Source organism: Haliaeetus albicilla, chromosome 21 (assembly GCF_947461875.1).
Source record: "Haliaeetus albicilla chromosome 21, bHalAlb1.1, whole genome shotgun sequence".
Taxonomy (NCBI): Eukaryota; Metazoa; Chordata; class Aves; order Accipitriformes; family Accipitridae; genus Haliaeetus; species Haliaeetus albicilla.
Window position 1 is genome coordinate 23,426,895 of NC_091503.1, and position 16,680 is coordinate 23,443,574.

Here is a 16,680-nt window from a genome sequence, read left to right on the forward strand (position 1 = left end):
AAACACTGGGCAACAGCAGCAGCCAGGAGAGAGGAGTGAGAATATGTGAGAGAGACAACCCTGCAGACCCCCAGGTCAGTGCAGAAGGAAGGGTAGGAGGTGCTCCAGGCACCAGAGCAGAGATTGCCCTGCAGCCCATGGGGAAGACCACGGTGAGGCAGGTTGTCCTCCTGCAGTCCACGGAGGTCCATGGTGGAGCAGATATCCATCCTGCAGCCTGTGGAGGACCCCACATTGGAACAAGTGGATGAGCCCTAAAGGAAGCTGTGACCCCGCGGAGAGCCTGTGCTGGAGCAGGCTCCTGGCAGGAACTGCAGACCCATGGAGAGAGGAGCCCACGCAGAAGCACATTTTCTGGCAGGACCTGTGACCCTGTGGGGGATCCACACTGGAGCAGCCTGTGCTTGAAGGACTGCACAGGCTCATGGGAAAGGGCTCATGCTGGAGCAGTTCTTGCAGAACTGCAGCCCATGGGAAGGGCCCACACTGGAGAAGTTTGTGAAGGACTGTCTCCTGTGGGAGTGACCCCACGCTGGAGCAGGATAAAGTGCAAGGAGGAAGGAGCAACAGAGATGAAGTACCATGAACTGATGGCAACCCTCATTCCCCATTCCCCCGAGCCACTCAGGGGAAGGAGTTAGATGAGACAAGAGTGAAGTTGAGCCTGGGAAGAAGGGAGAGGTGGGGGGAAGGTGGTTTTAGATTTGTTCTTACTTCTCATTATCCTACTCTGATTAATTGGCAATAAATTATATTGAGTTCCTTATGTCAAGTCTGGTTTGCTCTTGACTATAATTGGTACGTGATCTCCCAGTCCCGATCTTGACCCATGAGCTTTTAATCATATTTTTCTCTCCCATCTCATTGAGAAGGGGAAGTGATTGAGTGACTTACTGGGCACCTGGCAGCCAGCCAAGGTCAACCTACCACATTAATGAAACAGTCAAACACTATTAGCCAAAAGCCACTACACACAAAATAAAAAAAAAAAACACAAATAAATTTCATCTAAACAGGAGAGAGTAGCCCACAATTTCTTTTGACAAACCAGAGCATACTCTTCAATATCGTTCTGAAGATACTCACTAATTAACCCGTTTCTCTGTTCTCTCAACAATGTAATGTCAAGCTTTTCTCATATTAAGTCAGTCTTCTCAATATCTTAAGTTAAAACAAATGTAAGAAAACTTTTTTTTTAAAGGAAAACTACCCTTTAGAAGCACAAGCTCATGTGCAGAGAAAAACTGCAGAATGCACATCTAGCAACTTCTGAGCCTGAGGCAATTCACCTTCAAGCTTGCACAAAAAAAAAAGTCCTTTAAGTCAAAAGGTGAGCATCCACTGATGTATCAACAAACATATCATGGAAATCAGCAAGTACCTTCCAGTTTAGAGTTAATATTAAGTACATGAAAAACACTGCAAATTATCACAATAGAAACAAATAAATACTAAAATTTATACTAAAATAATGCAATACTAGGATGTATTGGCCCCTAAACACTCTGTGCTGGTACCTGAGATACAGGGAGAGGCTTGAAATACAGCCAGCAGTCTGAGTGTAATGGTCTTGTTCTCATATAAATCAAGAGAGCATAGCAAAATTGCAACTACAGAATAAAACCAAGACTTTCTATATGCACATGGAGGATATTCTAGCCTACTAACAATTAACAGCATTATCAAAAGCATAAAACTGTGACATCCTCTACAGCCAAAATTCAGTATTTACTGCACATTATTGCCTTCTATTGAAGTTGCTGTGGTTTTTTTTCCTAAAGATACTGGCATGGACCCTACAGCAGGTACTCAGTATCTCATAGGAGAACATTTTATTCATTTACAGAAGGCATACTTACTGCTTACTATAGCAACAGAAACCTCAGCTCCATGTTGTCCTCAAAAAGCTTGGCACTATGAGATTCTCACAGTGATCTTGAGGACTACTTCAAACCAGGTATGAACACAGCTGTAGTTAATGCCTATCCCGCCTCAGCTGTAATTAATACCTATCACCCCTCATCCAAGTTTCCAAATTCAGTAGTCGATTTAAGCCATAGCACATTAGCAAGGCTCTCCCTCATGAGACAGCCAATCCTGTTTATAGTACAGGAGATGAAAGCCAGATAACTGAGTATTATTTTCTCAATTCCTGTTAATATACATACTGCCACTATCTCCACAGCCAGAATTCAAACACCGCCCTCTAAAGAAATAAACCCCACGTTTGCCTATATTGTTCTGTAGTTGCCATGTCAAAACTGCCTGCACCAGATTAAGTCTCCTTATGACATAGAGGCAGTATTAAAAATTACTATAATTCTTCATATCTCTGATTATGGAAGTAATTTACCTATCTCTGTGGCTGAAGCAGAAACTTACAGGACTTTCCTGTGGTCTTTGAAAGAAAATACATGTCTGTAGAGCAGATGAGGTGAAAGATGTAAGAAGAGAAAAGGTAGCTTAGAACACAAGCAATATATCATTCTTAAATTGCTATCCTGAAAGAGAAAGAAAACTCTTTGAACTGTCCCACTACCCACTCTTGCCCCATGCATCTCCCCTGAAACAGCCCTATTGGAATAGGCTCCAAACAGCTACTCACAACTGCCTTCCTCCATTGCCATCAACGGCCAGTTACAAAGCTGTACCTTGCAAGAACTTTTTGCACTGAGGAATCACAAGATTTCCCAGCTCTTGCCTTATTCATATTTCATTCACATTTGCATACACACTTCAGGAACATTTGCTTCACTCATTCTGTGTGACTCACACACACAAGAAGTAAACTCCTACCTGTAATTGCCCACAGTAACAGGTAGAGAACACCAAGTCCAAATGCCATGCTGCACCAGGAAGGCAGTGACAACTGCTTTTCCAACCAGCTGCGTGGAAATTGTATACCTTAGCGTCGGTTTCCTCTAATATTGTTTAGTTCCCTGCTGTGGCCATGAAGCACTGCAACAGACAGCACAGGAGAAAATTGGTCAGATGTGAGCATTAATTAGAATGTCACAGTAAAAGCCAAAACAGGTTAAATGTAGGCTTTATTATTACTTCCTGACTTCTTGATGGATGACATAGTAGATCAGGCAAGCTGAAAACACAGAACAAATTACCTACCTGGAAATCTCATTCTCTGGAGATGCAGAAATGTCCCAGAAAGGTTTGCACGCTTGGGCTCCTGTACCTCCAACCCCACAAATATTCTGTCTGCAGTTAGCCAGACCCTAGTGTTGCTCTGACTTTAAACAGAAACTAGCAGGTACCCTAACTGAGGAGTGACGGACAGTATCATCCATGCTAAAATCCATGTAGTGTTAAGTCACCTCTTGAGGCAGCCCTCAAGCTATTCTCTCCCAGCTATCAAGTTAATGCAAGCAGAGCTTCTCCAGAATTTCTAGGGACAGACTCCTTGCCAAGACACTAAATTCTCCAAATATGGCAGCCTAAGCAAAAAATAGGCCTACTAAGGAAGGAATAGTTCAAAGCAACATTATTCATGCAAGGAAAAAAGTTAGTTTAGCCAAACTCACAACTCTCCCTCCTCCCTCCCCTGCCACCAAAGGATCCTAAGTAGATGCTTGACCAAAAAACACTTCTGTAAATAAAAACACAGGCAGTGCTTTTTTCAGAGAACAGTACTTCTCAAGGCAGAGTATCCCAGGCAATTCCCTTTGATGTTCATTATGTGACTTGGTAAAGGTAATGACTTTCATATTTCAGCTGCCTGTATTTACATATGATAGAAATACTGCTAACTGGCTGCTCTTGGCAGGTTCTTTACCACACATAATTTTATATGATGAAAGACCATCTTGCTTTTTTCCCTTGCTAAGGGAAGAAGGAAGTTACTCAGACATGCTCCCCTTGCTAAGGCTGACTGGACTACAGTAGAAACCCTAGCGGCTCAGCAGCTGGACGTCTGCTCTCAGAGAAAGGATCTTTTGTAGATGGCATGTCTGTAAAGCACAGGAGCAACTGGACTGTGGTCTGCAACTTATACTTCTGCGACTGACCAATAAACCCCTACAATGGAGGAAGGCTCAAAGGAGATGGGCAAGGGCAATGCGCCCAGGGAGCTCAGGAAATAAGGTAGGGTGTGACTGACCACAGCTTTTGCAAAGCCAGCCCTGTATTTATCTCAACACGAAGGGGACCAGAGGTTGGCCTTTGTTTTAGGTGATAGGTGTTGTTAAACATCTATCCACAGTTGAGTGGATCAACTGATGATGTAAACATTTCTCCCATTTAGTTCATTAGTGTGAATGTCTCCCTGAGCTAGCCAGACCAGCATGGGGGAAGCGAACACATGGCTCAGCCCAATACAGAGTATAAAAACTGAACAACTAACAAAACAATTTTGAAGACAGCAATGGGCTTGAGCTGACTTCAGCCCACGCGTTCCTTTCCAGTGACGGAGGATGCCCAGTGTTGCAACAGTTAGCTTACTGTAGAGACCAGTAATGGGAATCACATTGGTATTATGACTGAACTGTATATTGCCTTTGCTATACTTTGCCAAGTGTAATGTACATTTGCACTGTGATTTCAGTATATTTTGTATTGCTCCGCTAAATCAGAAACGCCGTGTCACACCAAGTATCTCCAAATAAGTAAATCTGATATTAAATATTACACCCTCCACACTTGGAATATCTAAAAGAACCTGGTCAGAGTATACTGGACTCTGACAACTTCTCCTCAAGCCTGTGGTACAAACACTAACTCTGCTCAAGACATAAGCAAAATGACCGCAGAGCATCACTAAAGCAAGATAAAAAAAGAAAATAATAAATTAGATTTAAAAACAAGTCCCAAGTACAAAAAGATAAGGCTTTGGGCAAGCTCCCTGCAAACCCAGGAGAGACTATTATTAACTTTCCAAAGGCCTGATACTTCATTTAAAATATAACTTGACTTTTGTGACCTTTGTTCTATCCAACATCAAAAAAAGTCCCTTTCCTAAGGCAGCTGCAAGTGGCCAGAACACTGAAGAATAAGCTGGTCTCCCAATTTATTCATATGCTGCACAATTAGAAAAGTTATCTCTGATCACAAGAAATAACTGTCACCAAAAAACCACCAAAACACACCACACAACAACACTACGCTGTTTCTAGTATGACACTATTTTGATATCTGCAGTTAGATGTTCTCTCAGGAAGCGATTCCTGACAGAATACATGTAGCTGTGCTCCTCTGTAGTGAGCAGGACTAATTTAGTAAGGCTTCACCTTAGAACAACAGGTTGTCTAGATGCTTCCAGGCACTACTTCTATGATACAAACTCTTCAGCAACAAGGCCATTTTTTACTGTCTTGCATTCCCCAATTACTCTCCTGTCCTTCCATCACCTATAAAGTTATCTGTTTTTGTAACAGACAGAAAGTCCAAAAGTTCTTATTTTTTTAAGCCAAGTCATTCCAAATGTCCCGCTTAGAATGCAGCCACTGAAATGGTTGAGCCCTGGGCAGCATCAGGGTACAGTACCATCAGCAACTGAACAGAAATGAGCACTTCAGCATAGGAGAGGAAGAGTGTTTAAGTAAGTCCTGAAGGTCCCACAACATGGAGCATCGTCTTTTTATTTCACTGTAAAGGTGATGCAAATGAAATTGTTTCATTTTGCACTGAAATTAACTATGCAGACTCACACAATCAATCCACAGAATGGTTGAGGTTGGAAGGGACATCTAGAGGTCACCTTGTCTACCCCCCCTGCTCAAGCAGGACAACCTGGAGCAGGCTGCCAAGGACCATGTCCAGACTGATCTGAGTATCTCCAACAATGGAGACTCCACAGCCTCCCTGGGCAACCTGTACCAGTACTTGGTCACCCTCACAGTAAAAAAGTGTTTCCTGATGTTCAGAGGGGAACCTCCAGTGTTTGAGTTTGTGTCTGTTGCCGGCTGGTCTGTCACTGGGAACCACCTGTCCCAATCTTCTTTACACCCTCCCTCCAGGTATTTGTAAACACTGAAGACTTCCCTCCAAGCCTTCTCCAGGCTGAACAGCCCCAGTTCTCTCAGCCTTTCCTCATAGGAAAGATGCTCCAGTTCCTTAATCATCTTCAGTGGACTCCCTCCCATAGCTCCATATCTGTACTGGGGAGCCCAGAACTGGACACAGCACCCAAGGTGTAGCCTCACTAGTGCTGAGCAGAGGGGAAGGATCACCTCTCTTGACCTGCTGGGAATGTTCCTCCTAATGCAGCCCAGGATACCGTTAGCCTTCTTTGCGGCAAGGGCACAGTGCTGGCTCACAGTCAACTTGGTGTCCACCAGGACCCCTAGGTCCTTTTCTGCCAATCTGCTTTACAGCTGGGTGGTCCCCATCGAGTTGTTCCTCCCCATGGGCAATTCCACTTGCTGAACTTCTTGAGGTCCCTGTCAGCCCATTGCTCCAGTCTGTCAAGGTCCCTCTGGATGGAAGCATGCCTCTCTGGCCTATCCACCACTTCTCCCAGTTTTGTGTCATCAGCAAACTTGCTGAGGGTACACTGTGCCCCATCATCCAGATCATTAATGAAGCTGTTAAACAGGACAGGGCCCAGTACTGATCCCTGGGGTACACCTCTAGATACTGGCCTCCAACCAGTTTGTGCCACTGACCATCACACTCTGCGCACAGCCATTCAGCTAGTTTTCAGTCCACCTCGCTATCTGCTTATCCAGCCATTATTTCAACAGCTTCTCTACAAGGTTGTTATGTGAGACAGTGTCAAAAGCCTTACTGAAGTCAAGGTGGGCAATACCCACTGTTCTGCCCCCATCTACCAAGCCAGACTTCCATAATGAAATGACTAAGAGGTTGGTCAAGCATGACTTCCCCTTAGTGAATCTATCCTGACTCTCAGCTATGCAGGCAGTGATCTCCAGTTGAAAACAGATGATTTCCTAAGCCTTTCCAGCTGAACCCACTAGCATGCACCTGCCTGTGCTGATCATCTGCACATTTATTCTAACACATTACTCAAAGTGATTTATTTTTATGTAGTGTTTTATTTCAGAACATTCAAACCAAACCAGAGGGCCACACAGAGCATATAATTTTTATAAACTTCACTTTCCAACAGTTTTTTTGAATGTTTCTGTTGCTTTTGAGAATGAGAACACAGGAACATAGATAGGATGGAGAACCTAATAAGTATGTCCAACTTATTAATACATATATCCCAAATACCTCAGCAGGCTGAGGCAGAGGGAAGATACTATTATGGTAAGACCATAATTTCACACACAGCCTTCTTCCTGTTTCTATGGAAATCTGTCTAGATTTGGAAAAGTTGTTAGCCACCAAATATTGTGATTTGCAGAAGAGATTACTGAAACTCAAGGTTTCTGAGATATTGTGCAGTTGCTGTAACCTTCACTCATTCTCAGAAACAGCCAAACGGACCAGATGCCTAAGAGAGACTTTCAGTCCTTTAGCCTAAGGAAAAATGCATCAGGCTCGGTATCAGAACATCATGAGGTCAGAATTAAACCAAATCAGAAGGCAGAAAAAGAACTGTTTATTTTATAGGCCTTTTTCCTCTGCAAGGCCAACTTTGCTATCTCACTGCCACTAAAAGGAGACAAGTAGCAGCTTCTATACCCTACAGAAGAGTTGACTGAGGAATCTACACGATTACTTCCAGCAACACTAAGAAAAACACTGAAACACTGTGCAAATGATCCAGATGTTTGCAGCATTACTTGTCCTGAATTCAGAAACACAAGTACCTCTGGCAAACAGTTGTGGGTTTGGGGTTTTTTTTTAATTTATATTAAGAAAATGCAAGTTACCAAAGCTACAAAATGCCAGAAATTAGACCGCATGCACAATCTTCATTGAATCCTTACGGGACACACCATGTGAGGGTACAATGAATGCACAAAAGCAGCACTGTGTCCTCCCAGGCTTCTTTGTGGCTACACATCTATTGATATTTAATTTCCACATAATAAAAGAGCTTGCGTTCACTGGAAAACTAGCTTGCATTTCCTGATATTAGGATCAAGCTCAGACACAAAGCACATGAGGTCACAATTCAGTGCATAGATTCTGATCCACAGATGAGAATCTAACTACCAGAAACTGCAATGCTTTCTTACACAGTTAAGACAGTAAACACTGCTGCAGTTTATGCATGCAATGCTCCTCTTATCTTCCCCGTGATACTGTACTGTTCCCCACAAGTACAAGTTTCACCACATAAACACAAGAGACATTAAAATTTAAGGCAGCGGCTAGCCATGAGATTCCAGCAGTTAAAAATAACTAAGGCCACAAGATTAATTTTCTAGCTGAATCTCCAACCTTCACTGATATCACAAAGCCTGTTATTTTTGTAACAATACGAGCAGACAGCACTATTGGTAATGACTGGAATTTCTTGGCTCTTAATAATAAGAGTGACTTGCACTCCTAGCTAGATGAGGGATGGCAGCCTTGAGAAGTATATAGGCAGGTATGGTAAAAACATGTATGTATTATACATATATTGCCTTACTCTGAAAGCCACGTTCTGCTGTTCCAGCTGGCAGCTTCTGGCAGCACTCTGGCCAACAGAAGAAGGGAATTCTGAACTGATCCCTCAATACAAGCATTTTGACTTTACAATCTTTTACACATCTGCAGTTGCTGATCAGGACCACAACATCTTTTGGTAAACAACACATGAAGTACAACAGCTTTCCAAGGAAAAGGAATTGCCTGTATTGTGCCCCTTTCCTCCACCCCAAATCTCACTCTGCATTTTGGTTCACCTGGACTTTAATGCGGACTCAAGTAATTTTCTGCCTCAGAGACAGAAAGGGGCCAGCCAAGCAGAACTATATTGCCACCTCCTGCACATAATTAGGCCAGGGCTATAACAGTAAGAACACGTATGGACTGAATTACCTGTATCTGGGAACACATTGAAATCCTAGAGCTGCAGAACAGCAAATACAGCATAAGGCAGTACACTGGTGCCCTACAAAAGGTGTAGCAGAACCTCTTCACGCTAATAAAATCGGAGACAGGAACAAGTGGTGTCACGCAAGCAGCCAGAGAACAATGCCAGACAGCAGAAACCTCCAGGAGAGCAAGGGCCCTGAATGCTGGGCCCAGCCACACTAGCATCGGTGGGAAAGGCAAGCAGGGGCTTCTCACCTCCTTGCCCTTCTGGTCATTAGCACAGCTAGGCAACATGCCAAAAGAAATACTGAAACAGCATCTGAAACTCAAGCCACAGCTAAAGCAAACCCCCTATTTTTGAACTAACAGCGTCTCTTATAAAAAGCAGGATGGCTAAGTAAATGAACATATTACCAATTTGGCAGTGCTATGCTTAATGTAAGCGTATATATACATATATATACACACACACACACGTGTCAATGTTTCTACTAAATTTAATACAAGACAATCCTTCAGGAAATCCACTCCTCATGAAGAACTCAAATTAGTTATCTCATCAGCTATTGTACCTGCATTAATACCTGAGCCAGTTAGTTAACAGCTGAGCATTAACATTATATTAATACTGCAGAAGGAAGAAAAATAGAACTTCATGACAGTAGCATTTGTCCCTACTAACACAGAGAAAAAACTCAGAACATGCAGGCACTAGGAGTTCTAACGTTAACAGGTACTGTATAGACACACATCATCAAAACAGCCACAGGTTAGGCATCTAAATAAAGGGTATACTTTTCAAGCCCTTGGAAGATATCACAGAGTCATCAATGCTTATGACCTGTGCAAAGTCACCTTCCTCTCTCACACAGTTTTCTACCAATACGCACCTATACTTGAAAACAAAACTATGACTACTGATGGTAAGTTATTGCAGCTACAGGATATAGCTATAATTGCAAACGTCTCTCTGCTTTATTCAGAGGGACTCCCACAGGTCTTGTTGAAAGCTGACATTAGATTGGCATTACATCCCAACTCTAAATCAATTTCCTCAGTCAAGTGCAGGCCACGAACAGCAAGTTAATGATGACAGAACAACAAACTGAAGAGCTGAAAATACCCTACCATGTTATACTGGATGGACTACGTGCTCCACTAGTTCCACTGGCACCCACAGCTCTGTCAACTGCTAAGTGACACCAACTGGACAAATTAAAAAAAAAAAACAATGGTGCTTCATGGAAAGCGTAATTTTAACCTACAAGATTTAAGTAGCCTTTATTACAACTGCTGTGGAGAGGGCAAACAGTGGAAATCCTATAGGCGAGACGCTTAGCAGGGTATATCGTGTCAAGATTTAATTATGAGGAAGAAAGAAAACATTTAAAAAATACAATGAATGGCATACCTGCTCTGCTGAGAAATTATCACACTATTATTACTGTCAGGATTTACATCATGTTACAGCATACAATAAGAAGTGGAAAAAGGTCAGAATAACTCAGGATTGCTCCTACTTAATTTGCAATACAGACATTTGTACAGCCCTGAGGTCAGCCAGACCAGCAGGGAGGGGCCACCCACTAATCAAAAACTAACCTCAGTAAGAGTTAGTAGCACAGAGTGAAATCATTAGACATTTGAGAGCCCTGCACTCCCCACTGACAGGCCAAGGACATAGAAATATCTCCACTCAGACGACAGGCAAGCTACCAGACAACTCCTCTAAAACAACATACTCTGGTTTCCACATTTTCCATTTTCACAAGAACTTGGCCTCCTTTATCAATTCTCTCTGCTATTATCAAATATGTACTCTGCAGTGAAAATGAAGTAAGGCCTGGAAAGGGAGAACTTCAAGGAACAAGATGGTATCTTGTCCCTTCCATGGCGCACAGGCAAGACAAAGCATCCTTAGATCCTCCTTTGGGTTTTTATCTAGCCTGTCCTAAGCCTCCCATGAATAGTATTTCAGAATTTCTCCACCTATCTTCTTCCACTATTTAACCATTTTTATAACAGGAAAACAGACCTCAGAAGAAAACTATCCAACAAGTGTACATAACATCAGTTTTGAGCTCTGGATGGGGAAAAAAAAAAAAAAAAAAGAGATTTAGCAGACTGCCTGGAAGGAGAAATACACACGTAGAAAAGGTGGTACGAATCTTTTTCAGGCTTGCAGAGCTTAAAGTTGTTACTGTCCGACAGCTGACCGAAGGCCTGTGTGACAAAGCTGCATGGTCTCAATCCACTTCCTAATTCAAGTGTCATTATGACAGAAAGCAATAAATACAGCAAGCTGCACTGCACAGCAGGCTCCAGCTAGATACCAAGACATCCTTTTGAAGCAGAGGTACAACTTGCACATGAGGGCTGATACTTCTGGAGAAACTTGGGTAAATTATAAGGAGAGTCAGAAGAAAGATACTCACATAGATAAGTTTAAGCTGGATCACATAAGTGCACAGAACACAAGAATTTGTTTATTTTGCACTTGTTCAAGGTCAAAAATGACCACATTAAAACTACAACAAAAGCTTTGCTATAGCACTGGGTTGAAACTAGAAATTTTTTTTCTCCACTTAGACTATAAGCCCCCAAAAATAAAAAGGAACTATTAATTGATTTAAATCATCATTGTTGTACTGCAGTTCTTAGGATTTTGACAATTTTTCCTTAAGTGCCATTTCCTGAACTACAGTAATGCTTGAAAAAGTCTCAACCTTCAGTAGAAAAAAAAATTCTCTCTCATTGCTGCAGAGAAAGCACTACAGTTTGAACCCACAAGATTCACAGTCTTTCACAGACTGTCAAGACTTTAAATACTGGCTTTTTTTTTTTTTTTTTTAAAGAAAAACCTCATGGGACAGTCATGACCCCATTTAAGTCAGTGTCAGGATTAAGGAGACCTCATTTATGATACTTGAATGCTTGCAATTGTTAATAGTACTATTTAATATCTAATATTTAAAAAAACCCAAAAAACAACCTTCTTGCAACTTAATCTCCACCTAAGCAAAGCTAGTATTTGCATATCCAGAAGACCCAAGTTCATAAATATACTATGTAGGAACCCCGGACGCTGATCTCAGAAGTGCTGAACACACATATGTTCATAATTCGAACAAAACTGCAGATACTGTCTCCAAAAAGTAGAGGCTAGCTGCCACATAAAACATGAGGTTGTCTTGAAACAACAAAAGTTTACAACTTCAGCCAAAGCAATACCAGCTACAGAAAGGGCAGCAAAAACTTTTATGTTATTTATTGTCCAGTGCAATTTGAAGTGTTGCAATTAAATCAACTACTAGATTTTACTTCAATGTTATAGCAGTAATAGCAGTCACGATGCAAACATTGTGGAGGAAGACAACGCAAAACTACTACATTCAAATTTACGTTTTACTGCAAAAGTTCTCTGGAACTCACTTCACTTAAAATGAAAAGCAAACTTTCTGTTTTAGGGCTTTCAGGTGACTGGTATTACCTTCATTAATTAACAATATACTATACAGTATAAGAAACAACAGTCTGACACTTGAAGTCAAATGGATGTGCTAGGATTTTTGGTAATATTTTTGTATTAAAAGACTATGGTGTTATAAAACCAGACTTAGAAGTTACATAAGTGCATCTAATTTATGATAGCCTTCAAGAGCTGTTCACAGATTGATTGGCAGAGACTGGCTCAAGCAATGGAAGTACTAATGTCAACAAAGCTAATTGACCATTTTTGAGATTAAAGTATTGAACACCCAGCCACTGCTTGAGATACAATCACACACACTGCAGGAAAAAAGCTTGCATAAGGTGGCATGGGTACAACAGTAGATAGCAGGAAAGGCCAAAATCTTGCAAGTGAAGTACATAAACACTCCCTCCATTTGTGTCTTGGTATTTTACCACCTTCAAGAAAAGGCTCTTAATGCGGTTGGATGCTGTACGTTCATTTCCAGACTTGAAATCTTGTGTGTTGATACAAGAGCAGAGAAATTAGTAAATCTTCTTGGCTAAGAAAGGCAGGGCAGGAAGACTTTTCACCCACATGACCATGCCAAGTTTTACGTCCATTGTTAGTCTGGTCTCCTGCAGAGAAAGAGCTTACTTGACCACTGTGTAAATAGATCCCCTTTTTTTTTTTTTTAAACTTACAGTACCCTTTAAGCCATCAACTAATTTCAACCAGAGAACAGACTACCAGCATGTAATTAAATTCCTATCACTTCTGTAAAAACAGCCAAGCCAGAGAAGGCAAAACTGCCCACCCAGAAAAAACATGTCATCCAATTTCCATAATTGAAAATGGTAGCCCATGTGTCACACCATCAGTGCAGTCCGTGGAAAGAGGGGACTACATGGAAAAAAATGTAGAGGCACATGCAAAGACAATGGAAAAATCCCTGTTTGACCTCAAGACACAGATTCACAGAAATCTTCATTAACTCTGCTGTTCAGAAAATTAGTTGCTTGTTATAAACAAATAAAGCCCACATGTGCACACACACTCCCCTAAGAGCCCCACCTCAGATGACTGAGCACATTTTGTTTCTTTACAGAAAACATCTATATTTAACCAGCGGAACTCCTTGTAACATGCAGAAGAGTTACTAAACTGTACAGAGGACAGATTTATCAAGGAAAACTCATTAGGATGGGAAACAACTATTAAACCGCCCCCTAATCAAGGTTAACTAGCTGAAAACTGGCATCAGGCTAACCACATTCGTATTACCTACAACCAGATAGACTGAATTCCTATCTGCTCAGCACAAAGTCACATCCTGAAAAATACTCCAGTCATACCCTGGCACCATTCAGATAGAGATTAGGTACTTAAACGGAAAAGCAACTATATCTGCAGTTAAATTAGATTATAAATTTGTACAGAAAGACACTTTGTGGCAGAAATTGAAAGCTAACTGCCTGACAGTAGGAAGGATTTCTCCCCATGGGTACAATATCCATTACAGTGGTTCTGTGCTTCCTCTACAGCACTGAAATTGGAGACTGCTGGATATACAGCACTTGATCACAACTCCACCTTTCATCGCCAATTTCCTACTAAGGATATACATTTAGTACCACTATCAAAACTAGCAAACATCAAGCATCACACCATGCTTTCTTAAAGGAAAGATATAAAAGCAAAGTCCATACAACCAATATGTGAAGAAGCCCACAGCAAGTCTACTTTATTCAACATCACAGAAGGTAGAGCTGTGAAGGACCTGAAGAGCTCTACCTGAAACAGATACCATGTCTGCGCACATGGGGAGGAGTGGGTCATTAAACAAAACAAACACCTATTAAGAGTTGGGTGGCTAAGGACCAGTCTCCTACTACAAGGTATTGTAAAGGCAAAGGCAGATACAGAACCTACCCTAAAGAGTTTAAAAGCCAGTATATTGTATATCAACTCCACTATCTTGTCATGCAGGCAGTATAAAGAACATGAGAGTGCTCCTAAAGCACATACAGATAGGGAAGAACAGAGGGCAAACCAGTTTGTGCTTCATTTTGTTCTCTCAACTATCTGACTATCCATAGGTTATCTGTGATATGCTCCTGAAGGGGGGGCAGGGGAGTGATGGAACTGTCTTCTGATTTTCTATAGCAATCCCAACGTAGGTAGCACCCAAAACTGCAATGATGGAAAAATCACACATAGCATTTCCTTCTGTTTAAGCTCTGCTCTACCGCTCAGAATGCAACCTGACAAAGCATTTCACATATTACACATTAGCACCATACTCACCAGTCACACATAAACGCAGGTTTAGGCTCTAACAAACACACACTTTGACAGAAGACTGGAGAGCAGCTCGGCAAAAGTAATATTCTTACATTCTTTGGATATATAAATATTGAGAGAGAGATATATATACACGCGGAGGACAACATAAAGGTGTGATTTCTGAGCTCGGGTCAGATATCGCTAAATGCACACGCACACTTCGAAGACATCCCATCAAAACTGATCCTTCATACATAAACACATATATATATTTACAGACGTATACAAATAAATATATATAAAACATATAGACGTTCCCCCAGCGCAGCCCACTGTCGCTTCTCCCCACGCTCCCGGCCTAACAGGTTGCACACGCAACGCGTTTTGCCACACGCAGACGGGGGAAGGAGGCAGAACTCCCCGAAGACCCGATCATCCCCACCGCTGTCCCGTCAGTATTCCAGCACGGCTCTCACAGCCGTGCCACAGCACTCCTTTCCCCGGAGCCCTTCCCACCCGGGCTGCGCTTCCCCAGGGACCCCCTCACCCGGTGCCCGAGCGGGGAGCTGGGCAGCGCCGGCTCCGTTTATCCACCCCCTTCCCCACCCGCGCCGGCACCTGCGGCAGCGCCCAGGCCGCGGCGGACGAGCCTACCTGCCGGCGGAGGGCAGGAGCCGGCGGGACCCCCACAGCCCCCTTCCTCCGGCGGGTGCTCGACACCGGCGGGGCTGGGAGCCGGCGCGGGTGCTGTGGGAGGCCGGGGAAGGGGGGTGTGGGGTGTGCTCGGCGGGGCCGGGCCGGGCGGCGAGGTGCCGCCCGCCTCCTCACCGCTGCTGACTCAGGAGCAGGCGCCGTCCCTCCGTACACCTCCCGGGGGCGGCCGCCGCGTTCCGCGCAGGATCACTGCCCAGAGACCCCCCCCCCCCACACGCACCGCCCCGGCGCCGAGCCCGCCGCAGCGGAAGGGAGCCACACCTGCGGGCAGCGGCAGGGAGAAGAGGGGCGGGAAGCGGCCCACCGGGCGGGGACGCGGGGTTAGTCCGACTCCAGCCCCGCAGGGAGAGCGGGGGCTTCCTACGGGCAAGGCGAGGAGGCGCCGCGCCTCCATTTTGAGGAGGGGGCGCGGGAGAGAGGCCGGGCGCAGGGGGCAGCAAATGGCGCCGCCCCCCGGCAGGGCTGCGAGCTGGAATGGCGTCCCCGCGGCCGGCGCAGGTCCCGCTCCCGTTGCCGTCCACCCCGCTCCCTGCTGTGGAGCCGTGTTACCCTCCTCGGGATTACCCCGAGAGGGGGCTTTACCTTTCCAGAGACTCGACCTCGGTGCTGCTGCTGGAGATAAAGCAGCAAGAGGCTCTCAGGTCTTAAGAGCTTAAGCAAAGGGTCTTCAGATGTTGAACCAACAAGCTGTCCCGAGAAGGTGGCCGAGCCCTCCGTGCCACGCGACGTCGCGTACCGGTGCTCGAAAGGCAACCGCGGTGTCCCTTGTTGGTCTGCCGAGGGGCCTCGAAGGTGGGATCCCCCCACCTTTGTATCGTCGTGCTGCACGAAGGTCTCTGGACCTTCGCCACCCGCGTGGCATTTGACTGCTCCGTGTCCGCATGCAATGTTCTGGGGACGCTGTCGCTCCTGGTAGGGATTTTCCGCAGTGACTGGCTGCGTGGGGGCTGCAGCCGGAGGCTAGGACCTGTCCGGTGTGAGCTGGGCTGGGGCGAGCCCACCAGTCTGCACGTCCTCTTTCTACCTTCCTTCTGATTGCTACCTTTCCAATTTACTGAAAAACGTTGGGCCAGGGACCCAACGCTGCTCAGCTGGCAAAGCCCTGCATCCTAATGACAAGTCTCTCTCTGAAGCCTCTGTAAGGGTACTCATCGTTTATTCAGCGTAGCTTTTCAATAAAATATTCAGCATTTCTGTGTCTTTGATTTTGCTCTCTCCCTAGTTCTTGCCTCATTCACATTTTCTGCTGAGGGACTCCGGCATGTTTGCAGTCAGAGCATGCAGAAATGGTTTGTTCGTTTCTTTGATTTTTACAATTGCACTCCAAAATAATTGGCCTATTT

At 44.1% G+C, this 16,680-nt stretch overlaps 1 protein-coding gene across 2 annotated transcripts in view; it reads right to left on the bottom strand.

The window, feature by feature from the left end:
* KIAA0319 (KIAA0319 ortholog) overlaps positions 1-15,516 on the bottom strand; it is a 58,186-nt gene extending 42,670 nt beyond the window's left edge. The window contains exons 1-2 of one of the 2 annotated variants that reach the window (XM_069809222.1): positions 15,278-15,516; positions 2,797-2,958 (exon numbers count right to left, since the gene is read on the bottom strand). In XM_069809222.1, coding sequence (XP_069665323.1) covers positions 2,797-2,845 — 49 coding nt within the window. In that variant the 5' untranslated portion in view covers positions 2,846-2,958; positions 15,278-15,516. The remainder of the gene's footprint in view (positions 1-2,796; positions 2,959-15,277) is intronic. The other variant, XM_069809221.1, reaches the window with a different exon arrangement.
* Positions 15,517-16,680: the final 1,164 nt, after the last annotated feature.